This window comes from Salvelinus fontinalis, chromosome 26, assembly GCF_029448725.1.
Source record: "Salvelinus fontinalis isolate EN_2023a chromosome 26, ASM2944872v1, whole genome shotgun sequence".
Taxonomy (NCBI): Eukaryota; Metazoa; Chordata; class Actinopteri; order Salmoniformes; family Salmonidae; genus Salvelinus; species Salvelinus fontinalis.
Window position 1 is genome coordinate 7,048,733 of NC_074690.1, and position 14,766 is coordinate 7,063,498.

At 52.5% G+C, this 14,766-nt stretch overlaps 1 protein-coding gene across 3 annotated transcripts in view; it reads right to left on the reverse strand.

Moving 5' to 3' along the window:
• Nucleotides 1–14,766, reverse strand: part of LOC129823594 (E3 ubiquitin-protein ligase RING2) — a 45,469-nt gene that overhangs the window by 10,045 nt on the left and 20,658 nt on the right. For all 3 annotated transcript variants that reach the window (XM_055882443.1, XM_055882442.1, XM_055882444.1), the window contains 2 exons: nt 2,899–3,114; nt 1,940–2,039 (listed from right to left, as the gene is read on the reverse strand). In XM_055882443.1, coding sequence (XP_055738418.1) covers nt 1,940–2,039; nt 2,899–3,114 — 316 coding nt within the window. The remainder of the gene's footprint in view (nt 1–1,939; nt 2,040–2,898; nt 3,115–14,766) is intronic.

The following is a 14,766-nucleotide window of genomic DNA, read 5'->3' on the forward strand; positions in this document are numbered from 1 at the left end:
TACATTACTAATACCCTGCAGGCTACCCATATACACAATACATTACTAATACCCTGCAGGCTACCCATCCCATATACACAATACATTACTAATACCCTGCAGGCTACCCATATACACAATACATTACTAATACCCTGCAGGCTACCCATCCCATATACACAATACATTACTAATACCCTGCAGGCTACCCATATACACAATACATTACTAATACCCTGCAGGCTACCCATCCCATATACACAATACATTACTAATACCCTGCAGGCTACCCATATACACAATACATTACTAATACCCTGCAGGCTACCCATCCCATATACACAATACATTACTAATACCCTGCAGGCTACCCATCCCATATACACAATACATTACTAATACCCTGCAGGCTACCCATATACACAATACATTACTAATACCCTGCAGACTACCCATATACACAATACATTACTAATACCCTGCAGGCTACCCATATACACAATACATTACTAATACCCTGCAGGCTACCCATATACACAATACATTACTAATACCCTGCACGCTACCCATATACACAATACATTACTAATACCCTGCAGGCTACCCATCCCATATACACAATACATTACTAATACCCTGCAGGCTACCCATATACACAATACATTACTAATACCCTGCAGGCTACCCATATACACAATACATTACTAATACCCTGCAGGCTACCCATCCCATATACACAATACATTACTAATACCCTGCAGGCTACCCATCCCATATACACAATACATTACTAATACCCTGCAGGCTACCCATATACACAATACATTACTAATACCCTGCACGCTACCCATATACACAATACATTACTAATACCCTGCAGGCTACCCATATACACAATACATTACTAATACCCTGCAGGCTACCCATATACACAATACATTACTAATACCCTGCAGGCTACCCATCCCATATACACAATACATTACTAATACCCTGCAGGCTACCCATCCCATAAACACAATACATTACTAATACCCTGCAGGATACCCATATACACAATACATTACTAATACCCTGCACGCTACCCATCCCATATACACAATACATTACTAAATACCCTGCAGGCTACCCATATACACAATACATTACTAATACCCTGCAGGCTACCCATATACACAATACATTACTAATACCCTGCAGGCTACCCATATACACAATACATTACTAATACCCTGCAGGCTACCCATATACACAATACATTACTAATACCCTGCAGGCTACCCATATACACAATACATTACTAATACCCTGCAGGCTACCCATATACACAATACATTACTAATACCCTGCAGGCTACCCATCCCATATACACAATACATTACTAATACCCTGCAGGCTACCCATATACACAATACATTACTAATACCCTGCAGGCTACCCATATACACAATACATTACTAATACCCTGCAGGCTACCCATATACACAATACATTACTAATACCCTGCAGGCTACCCATATACACAATACATTACTAATACCCTGCAGGCTACCCATCCCATATACATTGTACACGTCTCATACAGCCACATCCGTAATACATCCTACCCTTACACGTTCTGTCAGTGGCCTGCTAACACAACTCAGTTTCACTGTTTGCTGTTTAGGTATTTGATAGACATGGGAATATAAATTGTAAAAAAAAATCCAGTCAGGTTTTCAATAAATCCTGGTTGGAGGAATCTGGATTTCCTGCTTTTTCCTGATATCGGGAATTTCTGATAAACCTGGGAATTTTGGGGACGTTACTGGCATTCTGCAACCCTACATGGGAATTTATTTAACTAGGCAAGCCAGTTAAGAACAAATTCGTATTTACAATGATGGCCTACCGGGGAACAGTGGGTTAACTGCCTTGTTCAGGGGCAGAACGACAGGGGCAGATGAAGGAATGCTCATACCTGGTTGGAGTGGACGGAGGCATTGCTGCAGTGGGAGGAGTCACCATTGTCCTCCGCCCCGCTCCCGTTCTCCAGCTGGTGCTTCTTCCCTCGCTGCAGCCTGCAGTGACACCCAGTGGTGGGAGGAGGTCAGATTTAAATTCAATTTTATAAAGTAACATTCAATTTGACCATAGTTCTAGAAACATGTTTTAAATCATAGGGTAAGTTGTTCTTTGTGAGGAGACACCTAAATGGGAAAATGTTATTAAAATGAGATTAGCAGTACAGTCATGGGCTGTATCTCAAGGCCCTCCTCAATGCTGTGGGACAGGGTTAAGGGTCAGGAGTTAAAGGTCAGAAGTCAGGGTACAGTACCTGTTCTTGGCCTGTATCTTGAGGCCCTCCTCGATGCTGTGGGACAGGGGTTAGTGGTTAAAGGTCAGGGTACAGTACCTGTTCATGGCCTGTATCTTGAGGCCCTCCTCGATGCTGTGGGACAGGGGTTAAAGGTCAGGGTACAGTACCTGTTCATGGCCTGTATCTTGAGGCCCTCCTCGATGCTGTGAGACAGGGGTTAAAGGTCAGGGTACAGTACCTGTTCATGGCCCGTATCTTGAGGCCCTCCTCGATGCTGTGGGACAGGGGTTAAAGGTCAGGGTACAGTACCTGTTCATGGGCTGTATCTCAAGGCCCTCCTCAATGCTGTGGGACAGGGTTAAGGGTCAGGAGTTAAAGGTCAGAAGTCAGGGTACAGTACCTGTTCTTGGCCTGTATCTTGAGGCCCTCCTCGATGCTGTGGGACAGGGGTTAGTGGTTAAAGGTCAGGGTACAGTACCTGTTCATGGCCTGTATCTTGAGGCCCTCCTCGATGCTGTGGGACAGGGGTAAAAGGTCAGGGTACAGTACCTGTTCTTGGCCTGTATCTTGAGGCCCTCCTCGATGCTGTGGGACAGGGGTTAAAGGTCAGGGTACAGTACCTGTTCTTGGCCTGTATCTTGAGGCCCTCCTCGATGCTGTGGGACAGGGCCTGCTGGTTGGTGTGTTTGGAGATGCGGGCCAGAACCCTCTCCTGGTGGGCCTCGTACTCGTCTCTGCTGGGGTAGATCTTACTGATGAGGGCGTCGAAGTTAGGGTCCGGCCGCAGGGACCGCTTAGACACCAGCTTCTTTCTGCACGTAGGGCATTCCTTGTTGCTGGGTAGAACGAACACAGACAGAGGTTAGAACGTCACCTGAGGTAATGATGTCACTAAAGTGATCAGCAGTTGATCATGACGTTTCATATGGTTAGTAGACATAGATACATACAATACAACTGGGTAGTCAACAGTAGCATGTGGTGGTGGTGGTGGTGTCAACAGTAGCATGTGGTGGTGGTGGTGGTGTCAACAGTAGCATGTGGTGGTGGTGGTGGTGTCAACAGTAGCATGTGGTGGTGGTGGTGGTGTCAACAGTAGCATGTGGTGGTGGTGGTGGTGTCAACAGTAGCATGTGGTGGTGGTGGTGGTGTCAACAGTAGCATGTGGTGGTGGTGGTGGTGTCAACAGTAGCATGTGGTGGTGGTGGTGGTGTCAACAGTAGCATGTGGTGGTGGTGGTGGTGTCAACAGTAGCATGTGGTGGTGGTGGTGGTGTCAACAGTAGCATGTGGTGGTGGTGGTGGTGTCAACAGTAGCATGTGGTGGTGGTGGTGGTGTCAACAGTAGCATGTGGTGGTGGTGGTGGTGTCAACAGTAGCATGTGGTGGTGGTGGTGGTGTCAACAGTAGCATGTGGTGGTGGTGGTGTCAACAGTAGCATGTGGTGGTGGTGGTGTCAACAGTAGCATGTGGTGGTGGTGGTGTCAACAGTAGCATGTGGTGGTGGTGGTGGTGGTGTCAACAGTAGCATGTGGTGGTGGTGGTGGTGTCAACAGTAGCATGTGGTGGTGGTGGTGGTGGTGTCAACAGTAGCATGTGGTGGTGGTGGTGGTGGTGTCAACAGTAGCATGTGGTGGTGGTGGTGGTGGTGTCAACAGTAGCATGTGGTGGTGGTGGTGGTGGTGTCAACAGTAGCATGTGGTGGTGGTGGTGGTGGTGTCAACAGTAGCATGTGGTGGTGGTGGTGGTGGTGTCAACAGTAGCATGTGGTGGTGGTGGTGGTTGTGTCAACAGTAGCATGTGGTGGTGGTGGTGGTGGTGTCAACAGTAGCATGTGGTGGTGGTGGTGGTGTCAACAGTAGCATGTGGTGGTGGTGGTGTCAACAGTAGCATGTGGTGGTGGTGGTGTCAACAGTAGCATGTGGTGGTGGTGGTGGTGGTGTCAACAGTAGCATGTGGTGGTGGTGGTGGTGGTGTCAACAGTAGCATGTGGTGGTGGTGTGTCAACAGTAGCATGTGGTGGTGGTGGTGTCAACAGTAGCATGTGGTGGTGGTGGTGGTGGTGTCAACAGTAGCATGTGGTGGTGGTGGTGGTGGTGGTGGTGGTGGTGTCAACAGTAGCATGTGGTGGTGGTGGTGGTGGTGGTGTGTCAACAGTAGCATGTGGTGGTGGTGGTGTCAACAGTAGCATGTGGTGGTGGTGGTGGTGTCAACAGTAGCATGTGGTGGTGGTGGTGTGTCAACAGTAGCATGTGGTGGTGGTGGTGTCAACAGTAGCATGTGGTGGTGGTGGTGGTGTGTCAACAGTAGCATGTGGTGGTGGTGGTGGTGTGTCAACAGTAGCATGTGGTGGTGGTGGTGTGTCAACAGTAGCATGTGGTGGTGGTGGTGGTGTCAACAGTAGCATGTGGTGGTGGTGGTGGTGGTGTCAACAGTAGCATGTGGTGGTGGTGGTGGTGGTGTCAACAGTAGCATGTGGTGGTGGTGGTGGTGGTGTCAACAGTAGCATGTGGTGGTGGTGGTGGTGGTGTCAACAGTAGCATGTGGTGGTGGTGGTGGTGTCAACAGTAGCATGTGGTGGTGGTGGTGGTGTCAACAGTAGCATGTGGTGGTGGTGGTGGTGGTGTCAACAGTAGCATGTGGTGGTGGTGGTGGTGTCAACAGTAGCATGTGGTGGTGGTGGTGGTGGTGTCAACAGTAGCATGTGGTGGTGGTGGTGGTGTCAACAGTAGCATGTGGTGGTGGTGGTGGTGTCAACAGTAGCATGTGGTGGTGGTGGTGTGTCAACAGTAGCATGTGGTGGTGGTGGTGTCAACAGTAGCATGTGGTGGTGGTGGTGGTGTCAACAGTAGCATGTGGTGGTGGTGGTGGTGGTGGTGGTGTCAACAGTAGCATGTGGTGGTGGTGGTGTCAACAGTAGCATGTGGTGGTGGTGGTGGTGTCAACAGTAGCATGTGGTGGTGGTGGTGGTGTCAACAGTAGCATGTGGTGGTGGTGGTGGTGTCAACAGTAGCATGTGGTGGTGGTGGTGGTGTCAACAGTAGCATGTGGTGGTGGTGGTGGTGTCAACAGTAGCATGTGGTGGTGGTGGTGTCAACAGTAGCATGTGGTGGTGGTGGTGTCAACAGTAGCATGTGGTGGTGGTGTCAACAATAGCATGTGGTGGTGGTGTCAACAGTAGCATGTGGTGGTGGTGGTGGTGGTGTCAACAGTAGCATGTGGTGGTGGTGTGTCAACAGTAGCATGTGGTGGTGGTGTCAACAGTAGCATGTGGTGGTGTGTCAACAGTAGCATGTGGTGGTGGTGGTGTCAACAGTAGCATGTGGTGGTGGTGGTGTCAACAGTAGCATGTGGTGGTGGTGGTGTCAACAGTAGCATGTGGTGGTGGTGGTGTCAACAGCAGCATGTGGTGGTGGTGGTGGTGGTGGTGGTGTCAACAGTAGCATGTGGTGGTGGTGGTGTCAACAGTAGCATGTGGTGGTGGTGGTGGTGGTGTCAACAGTAGCATGTGGTGGTGGTGGTGTCAACAGTAGCATGTGGTGGTGGTGGTGGTGTCAACAGTAGCATGTGGTGGTGGTGGTGGTGTCAACAGTAGCATGTGGTGGTGGTGGTGGTGTCAACAGTAGCATGTGGTGGTGGTGGTGGTGGTGGTGGTGTCAACAGTAGCATGTGGTGGTGGTGGTGTCAACAGTAGCATGTGGTGGTGGTGGTGGTGTCAACAGTAGCATGTGGTGGTGGTGGTGGTGTCAACAGTAGCATGTGGTGGTGGTGGTGTCAACAGTAGCATGTGGTGGTGGTGGTGGTGTCAACAGTAGCATGTGGTGGTGGTGGTGGTGTCAACAGTAGCATGTGGTGGTGGTGGTGGTGTCAACAGTAGCATGTGGTGGTGGTGGTGTCAACAGTAGCATGTGGTGGTGGTGGTGTCAACAGTAGCATGTGGTGGTGGTGGTGTCAACAGTAGCATGTGGTGGTGGTGGTGTCAACAGTAGCATGTGGTGGTGGTGTCAACAATAGCATGTGGTGGTGGTGGTGGTGTCAACAGTAGCATGTGGTGGTGGTGGTGGTGGTGTCAACAGTAGCATGTGGTGGTGGTGTGTCAACAGTAGCATGTGGTGGTGGTGTCAACAGTAGCATGTGGTGGTGTGTCAACAGTAGCATGTGGTGGTGGTGGTGTCAACAGTAGCATGTGGTGGTGGTGGTGTCAACAGTAGCATGTGGTGGTGGTGGTGTCAACAGTAGCATGTGGTGGTGGTGGTGTCAACAGCAGCATGTGGTGGTGGTGTGTCAACAGTAGCATGTGGTGGTGGTGGTGGTGTCAACAGTAGCATGTGGTGGTGGTGGTGGTGTCAACAGTAGCATGTGGTGGTGGTGGTGGTGTCAACAGTAGCATGTGGTGGTGGTGTCAACAGTAGCATGTGGTGGTGGTGGTGGTGTCAACAGTAGCATGTGGTGGTGGTGGTGGTGTCAACAGTAGCATGTGGTGGTGGTGGTGGTGTGTCAACAGTAGCATGTGGTGGTGGTGGTGGTGTGTCAAACAGTAGCATGTGGTGGTGGTGTGTCAACAGTAGCATGTGGTGGTGGTGTGTCAACAGTAGCATGTGGTGGTGGTGGTGGTGTCAACAGTAGCATGTGGTGGTGGTGGTGGTGTCAACAGTAGCATGTGGTGGTGGTGGTGGTGTCAACAGTAGCATGTGGTGGTGGTGGTGGTGTCAACAGTAGCATGTGGTGGTGGTGGTGGTGGTGTCAACAGTAGCATGTGGTGGTGGTGGTGTCAACAGTAGCATGTGGTGGTGGTGTCAACAGTAGCATGTGGTGGTGGTGTCAACAATAGCATGTGGTGGTGGTGGTGGTGGTGGTGGTGTCAACAGTAGCATGTGGTGGTGGTGGTGGTGTCAACAGTAGCATGTGGTGGTGGTGGTGTGTCAACAGTAGCATGTGGTGGTGGTGGTGTGTCAACAGTAGCATGTGGTGGTGGTGGTGGTGTCAACAGTAGCATGTGGTGGTGGTGGTGGTGTCAACAGTAGCATGTGGTGGTGGTGGTGGTGTCAACAGTAGCATGTGGTGGTGGTGGTGGTGTCAACAGTAGCATGTGGTGGTGGTGGTGGTGGTGTCAACAGTAGCATGTGGTGGTGGTGGTGTCAACAGTAGCATGTGGTGGTGGTGGTGTCAACAGTAGCATGTGGTGGTGGTGGTGGTGGTGTCAACAGTAGCATGTGGTGGTGGTGGTGGTGGTGTCAACAGTAGCATGTGGTGGTGGTGGTGGTGGTGTCAACAGTAGCATGTGGTGGTGGTGGTGGTGGTGTCAACAGTAGCATGTGGTGGTGGTGGTGGTGGTGTCAACAGTAGCATGTGGTGGTGGTGGTGGTGGTGTCAACAGTAGCATGTGGTGGTGGTGGTGGTGGTGTCAACAGTAGCATGTGGTGGTGGTGGTGGTGGTGTCAACAGTAGCATGTGGTGGTGGTGGTGGTGGTGTCAACAGTAGCATGTGGTGGTGGTGGTGGTGGTGTCAACAGTAGCATGTGGTGGTGGTGGTGGTGGTGTCAACAGTAGCATGTGGTGGTGGTGGTGGTGGTGGTGTCAACAGTAGCATGTGGTGGTGGTGGTGGTGTCAACAGTAGCATGTGGTGGTGGTGGTGGTGTCAACAGTAGCATGTGGTGGTGGTGGTGGTGGTGTCAACAGTAGCATGTGGTGGTGGTGGTGGTGGTGTCAACAGTAGCATGTGGTGGTGGTGGTGGTGGTGTCAACAGTAGCATGTGGTGGTGGTGGTGGTGGTGTCAACAGTAGCATGTGGTGGTGGTGGTGGTGGTGTCAACAGTAGCATGTGGTGGTGGTGGTGGTGTGTCAACAGTAGCATGTGGTGGTGGTGGTGTCAACAGTAGCATGTGGTGGTGGTGGTGTCAACAGTAGCATGTGGTGGTGGTGGTGGTGGTGGTGGTGGTGTCAACAGTAGCATGTGGTGGTGGTGGTGGTGGTGTCAACAGTAGCATGTGGTGGTGGTGGTGGTGTCAACAGTAGCATGTGGTGGTGGTGGTGTGTCAACAGTAGCATGTGGTGGTGGTGGTGTCAACAGTAGCATGTGGTGGTGGTGGTGTCAACAGTAGCATGTGGTGGTGGTGGTGGTGTGTCAACAGTAGCATGTGGTGGTGGTGGTGGTGTGTCAACAGTAGCATGTGGTGGTGGTGGTGGTGTGTCAACAGTAGCATGTGGTGGTGGTGGTGGTGTCAACAGTAGCATGTGGTGGTGGTGGTGGTGTCAACAGTAGCATGTGGTGGTGGTGGTGGTGGTGTCAACAGTAGCATGTGGTGGTGGTGGTGGTGGTGTCAACAGTAGCATGTGGTGGTGGTGTGTCAACAGTAGCATGTGGTGGTGGTGGTGTCAACAGTAGCATGTGGTGGTGGTGGTGGTGGTGTCAACAGTAGCATGTGGTGGTGGTGGTGGTGGTGGTGGTGGTGTCAACAGTAGCATGTGGTGGTGGTGGTGGTGGTGGTGGTGTCAACAGTAGCATGTGGTGGTGGTGGTGTCAACAGTAGCATGTGGTGGTGGTGGTGGTGTCAACAGTAGCATGTGGTGGTGGTGGTGTGTCAACAGTAGCATGTGGTGGTGGTGGTGTCAACAGTAGCATGTGGTGGTGGTGGTGGTGTGTCAACAGTAGCATGTGGTGGTGGTGGTGGTGTGTCAACAGTAGCATGTGGTGGTGTTGGTGTGTCAACAGTAGCATGTGGTGGTGTTGGTGTGTCAACAGTAGCATGTGGTGGTGGTGGTGGTGTCAACAGTAGCATGTGGTGGTGGTGGTGGTGGTGTCAACAGTAGCATGTGGTGGTGGTGGTGGTGGTGTCAACAGTAGCATGTGGTGGTGGTGGTGGTGGTGTCAACAGTAGCATGTGGTGGTGGTGGTGGTGTCAACAGTAGCATGTGGTGGTGGTGGTGGTGTCAACAGTAGCATGTGGTGGTGGTGGTGGTGTCAACAGTAGCATGTGGTGGTGGTGGTGGTGTCAACAGTAGCATGTGGTGGTGGTGGTGGTGGTGTCAACAGTAGCATGTGGTGGTGGTGGTGGTGTCAACAGTAGCATGTGGTGGTGGTGGTGGTGTCAACAGTAGCATGTGGTGGTGGTGGTGTGTCAACAGTAGCATGTGGTGGTGGTGGTGTCAACAGTAGCATGTGGTGGTGGTGGTGGTGTCAACAGTAGCATGTGGTGGTGGTGGTGTCAACAGTAGCACGTGGTGGTGGTGGTGTCAACAGTAGCATGTGGTGGTGGTGGTGGTGTCAACAGTAGCATGTGGTGGTGGTGGTGGTGTCAACAGTAGCATGTGGTGGTGGTGGTGGTGTCAACAGTAGCATGTGGTGGTGGTGGTGGTGTCAACAGTAGCATGTGGTGGTGGTGGTGGTGTCAACAGTAGCATGTGGTGGTGGTGGTGTCAACAGTAGCATGTGGTGGTGGTGGTGTCAACAGTAGCATGTGGTGGTGGTGGTGTCAACAGTAGCATGTGGTGGTGGTGTCAACAGTAGCATGTGGTGGTGGTGGTGGTGTCAACAGTAGCATGTGGTGGTGGTGGTGGTGGTGTCAACAGTAGCATGTGGTGGTGGTGTGTCAACAGTAGCATGTGGTGGTGGTGTCAACAGTAGCATGTGGTGGTGGTGTCAACAGTAGCATGTGGTGGTGGTGGTGTCAACAGTAGCATGTGGTGGTGGTGGTGTCAACAGTAGCATGTGGTGGTGTCAACAGTAGCATGTGGTGGTGGTGGTGTCAACAGCAGCATGTGGTGGTGGTGTCAACAGTAGCATGTGGTGGTGGTGTGTCAACAGTAGCATGTGGTGGTGGTGGTGGTGTCAACAGTAGCATGTGGTGGTGGTGGTGGTGTCAACAGTAGCATGTGGTGGTGGTGGTGGTGTCAACAGTAGCATGTGGTGGTGGTGGTGGTGTCAACAGTAGCATGTGGTGGTGGTGGTGGTGTCAACAGTAGCATGTGGTGGTGGTGGTGGTGTGTCAACAGTAGCATGTGGTGGTGGTGGTGTCAACAGTAGCATGTGGTGGTGGTGGTGGTGTGTCAAACAGTAGCATGTGGTGGTGGTGTGTCAACAGTAGCATGTGGTGGTGGTGTGTCAACAGTAGCATGTGGTGGTGGTGGTGGTGTCAACAGTAGCATGTGGTGGTGGTGGTGGTGTCAACAGTAGCATGTGGTGGTGGTGGTGGTGGTGTCAACAGTAGCATGTGGTGGTGGTGGTGTCAACAGTAGCATGTGGTGGTGGTGTCAACAATAGCATGTGGTGGTGGTGGTGGTGGTGGTGGTGTCAACAGTAGCATGTGGTGGTGGTGGTGGTGTCAACAGTAGCATGTGGTGGTGGTGGTGTGTCAACAGTAGCATGTGGTGGTGGTGGTGTGTCAACAGTAGCATGTGGTGGTGGTGGTGGTGTCAACAGTAGCATGTGGTGGTGGTGGTGGTGTCAACAGTAGCATGTGGTGGTGGTGGTGGTGTCAACAGTAGCATGTGGTGGTGGTGGTGGTGTCAACAGTAGCATGTGGTGGTGGTGGTGTCAACAGTAGCATGTGGTGGTGGTGGTGGTGTCAACAGTAGCATGTGGTGGTGGTGGTGTCAACAGTAGCATGTGGTGGTGGTGGTGTCAACAGTAGCATGTGGTGGTGGTGGTGGTGGTGGTGTCAACAGTAGCATGTGGTGGTGGTGGTGTCAACAGTAGCATGTGGTGGTGGTGGTGTCAACAGTAGCATGTGGTGGTGGTGGTGGTGGTGTCAACAGTAGCATGTGGTGGTGGTGGTGGTGGTGTCAACAGTAGCATGTGGTGGTGGTGGTGGTGGTGTCAACAGTAGCATGTGGTGGTGGTGGTGGTGGTGTCAACAGTAGCATGTGGTGGTGGTGGTGGTGGTGTCAACAGTAGCATGTGGTGGTGGTGGTGTCAACAGTAGCATGTGGTGGTGGTGGTGGTGGTGTCAACAGTAGCATGTGGTGGTGGTGGTGGTGGTGTCAACAGTAGCATGTGGTGGTGGTGGTGGTGGTGTCAACAGTAGCATGTGGTGGTGGTGGTGGTGGTGTCAACAGTAGCATGTGGTGGTGGTGGTGGTGGTGTCAACAGTAGCATGTGGTGGTGGTGGTGGTGGTGTCAACAGTAGCATGTGGTGGTGGTGGTGGTGGTGTCAACAGTAGCATGTGGTGGTGGTGGTGGTGTGTCAACAGTAGCATGTGGTGGTGGTGGTGGTGTGTCAACAGTAGCATGTGGTGGTGGTGGTGTCAACAGTAGCATGTGGTGGTGGTGGTGTCAACAGTAGCATGTGGTGGTGGTGGTGGTGGTGGTGGTGTCAACAGTAGCATGTGGTGGTGGTGGTGGTGGTGTCAACAGTAGCATGTTGTGGTGGTGGTGGTGTCAACAGTAGCATGTGGTGGTGGTGGTGTGTCAACAGTAGCATGTGGTGGTGGTGGTGTCAACAGTAGCATGTGGTGGTGGTGGTGTCAACAGTAGCATGTGGTGGTGGTGGTGTCAACAGTAGCATGTGGTGGTGGTGGTGTCAACAGTAGCATGTGGTGGTGGTGGTGTGTCAACAGTAGCATGTGGTGGTGGTGGTGTCAACAGTAGCATGTGGTGGTGGTGGTGTCAACAGTAGCATGTGGTGGTGGTGGTGGTGTGTCAACAGTAGCATGTGGTGGTGGTGGTGGTGTGTCAACAGTAGCATGTGGTGGTGGTGGTGGTGTGTCAACAGTAGCATGTGGTGGTGGTGGTGGTGTGTCAACAGTAGCATGTGGTGGTGGTGGTGGTGTCAACAGTAGCATGTGGTGGTGGTGGTGGTGTCAACAGTAGCATGTGGTGGTGGTGGTGTCAACAGTAGCATGTGGTGGTGGTGGTGGTGTCAACAGTAGCATGTGGTGGTGGTGGTGGTGTCAACAGTAGCATGTGGTGGTGGTGGTGGTGTCAACAGTAGCATGTGGTGGTGGTGGTGGTGTCAACAGTAGCATGTGGTGGTGGTGGTGGTGTCAACAGTAGCATGTGGTGGTGGTGGTGGTGTCAACAGTAGCATGTGGTGGTGGTGGTGGTGGTGTCAACAGTAGCATGTGGTGGTGGTGGTGGTGGTGTCAACAGTAGCATGTGGTGGTGGTGGTGGTGGTGTCAACAGTAGCATGTGGTGGTGGTGGTGGTGGTGTCAACAGTAGCATGTGGTGGTGGTGGTGGTGTCAACAGTAGCATGTGGTGGTGGTGGTGGTGTCAACAGTAGCATGTGGTGGTGGTGGTGGTGTCAACAGTAGCATGTGGTGGTGGTGGTGGTGTCAACAGTAGCATGTGGTGGTGGTGGTGGTGGTGGTGTCAACAGTAGCATGTGGTGGTGGTGGTGGTGTCAACAGTAGCATGTGGTGGTGGTGGTGGTGTCAACAGTAGCATGTGGTGGTGGTGGTGGTGTCAACAGTAGCATGTGGTGGTGGTGGTGGTGTCAACAGTAGCATGTGGTGGTGGTGGTGGTGTCAACAGTAGCATGTGGTGGTGGTGGTGGTGTCAACAGTAGCATGTGGTGGTGGTGGTGGTGGTGGTGTCAACAGTAGCATGTGGTGGTGGTGGTGGTGTCAACAGTAGCATGTGGTGGTGGTGGTGTGTCAACAGTAGCATGTGGTGGTGGTGGTGTCAACAGTAGCATGTGGTGGTGGTGGTGGTGTCAACAGTAGCATGTGGTGGTGGTGGTGGTGTCAACAGTAGCATGTGGTGGTGGTGGTGGTGTCAACAGTAGCATGTGGTGGTGGTGGTGGTGTCAACAGTAGCATGTGGTGGTGGTGGTGGTGTCAACAGTAGCATGTGGTGGTGGTGGTGGTGGTGTCAACAGTAGCATGTGGTGGTGGTGGTGGTGTCAACAGTAGCATGTGGTGGTGGTGGTGGTGTCAACAGTAGCATGTGGTGGTGGTGGTGTGTCAACAGTAGCATGTGGTGGTGGTGGTGTCAACAGTAGCATGTGGTGGTGGTGGTGGTGTCAACAGTAGCATGTGGTGGTGGTGGTGGTGGTGGTGTCAACAGTAGCATGTGGTGGTGGTGGTGTCAACAGTAGCATGTGGTGGTGGTGGTGGTGTCAACAGTAGCATGTGGTGGTGGTGGTGGTGTCAACAGTAGCATGTGGTGGTGGTGGTGGTGTCAACAGTAGCATGTGGTGGTGGTGGTGGTGTCAACAGTAGCATGTGGTGGTGGTGGTGGTGTCAACAGTAGCATGTGGTGGTGGTGGTGTCAACAGTAGCATGTGGTGGTGGTGGTGTCAACAGTAGCATGTGGTGGTGGTGTCAACAGTAGCATGTGGTGGTGGTGTCAACAGTAGCATGTGGTGGTGGTGGTGGTGGTGTCAACAGTAGCATGTGGTGGTGGTGGTGTCAACAGTAGCATGTGGTGGTGGTGGTGTCAACAGTAGCATGTGGTGGTGGTGTCAACAGTAGCATGTGGTGGTGTGTCAACAGTAGCATGTGGTGGTGGTGGTGTCAACAGTAGCATGTGGTGGTGGTGGTGTCAACAGTAGCATGTGGTGGTGGTGGTGTCAACAGTAGCATGTGGTGGTGGTGTCAACAGTAGCATGTGGTGGTGGTGGTGGTGTCAACAGTAGCATGTGGTGGTGGTGGTGGTGTCAACAGTAGCATGTGGTGGTGGTGGTGGTGTCAACAGTAGCATGTGGTGGTGGTGGTGGTGTCAACAGTAGCATGTGGTGGTGGTGGTGTCAACAGTAGCATGTGGTGGTGGTGTCAACAGTAGCATGTGGTGGTGGTGTGTCAACAGTAGCATGTGGTGGTGGTGGTGGTGTCAACAGTAGCATGTGGTGGTGGTGGTGGTGTCAACAGTAGCATGTGGTGGTGGTGGTGGTGTCAACAGTAGCATGTGGTGGTGGTGGTGGTGGTGTCAACAGTAGCATGTGGTGGTGGTGGTGGTGTGTCAACAGTAGCATGTGGTGGTGGTGGTGTCAACAGTAGCATGTGGTGGTGGTGGTGGTGTGTCAACAGTAGCATGTGGTGGTGGTGTGTCAACAGTAGCATGTGGTGGTGGTGGTGTCAACAGTAGCATGGGGTGGTGGTGGTGGTGTCAACAGTAGCATGTGGTGGTGGTGGTGGTGTCAACAGTAGCATGTGGTGGTGGTGGTGGTGTCAACAGTAGCATGTGGTGGTGGTGGTGGTGTCAACAGTAGCATGTGGTGGTGGTGGTGGTGGTGGTGTCAACAGTAGCATGTGGTGGTGGTGGTGTCAACAGTAGCATGTGGTGGTGGTGGTGGTGGTGTCAACAGTAGCATGTGGTGGTGGTGGTGTCAACAGTAGCATGTGGTGGTGGTGTCAACAATAGCATGTGGTGGTGGTGGTGGTGGTGGTGGTGTCAACAGTAGCATGTGGTGGTGGTGTCAACAGTAGCATGTGGTGGTGGTGGTGTCAACAGTAGCATGTGGTGGTGGTGTGTCAACAGTAGCATGTGGTGGTGGTGTCAACAGTAGCATGTGGTGGTGGTGTCAACAGTAGCATGTGGTGGTGGTGTC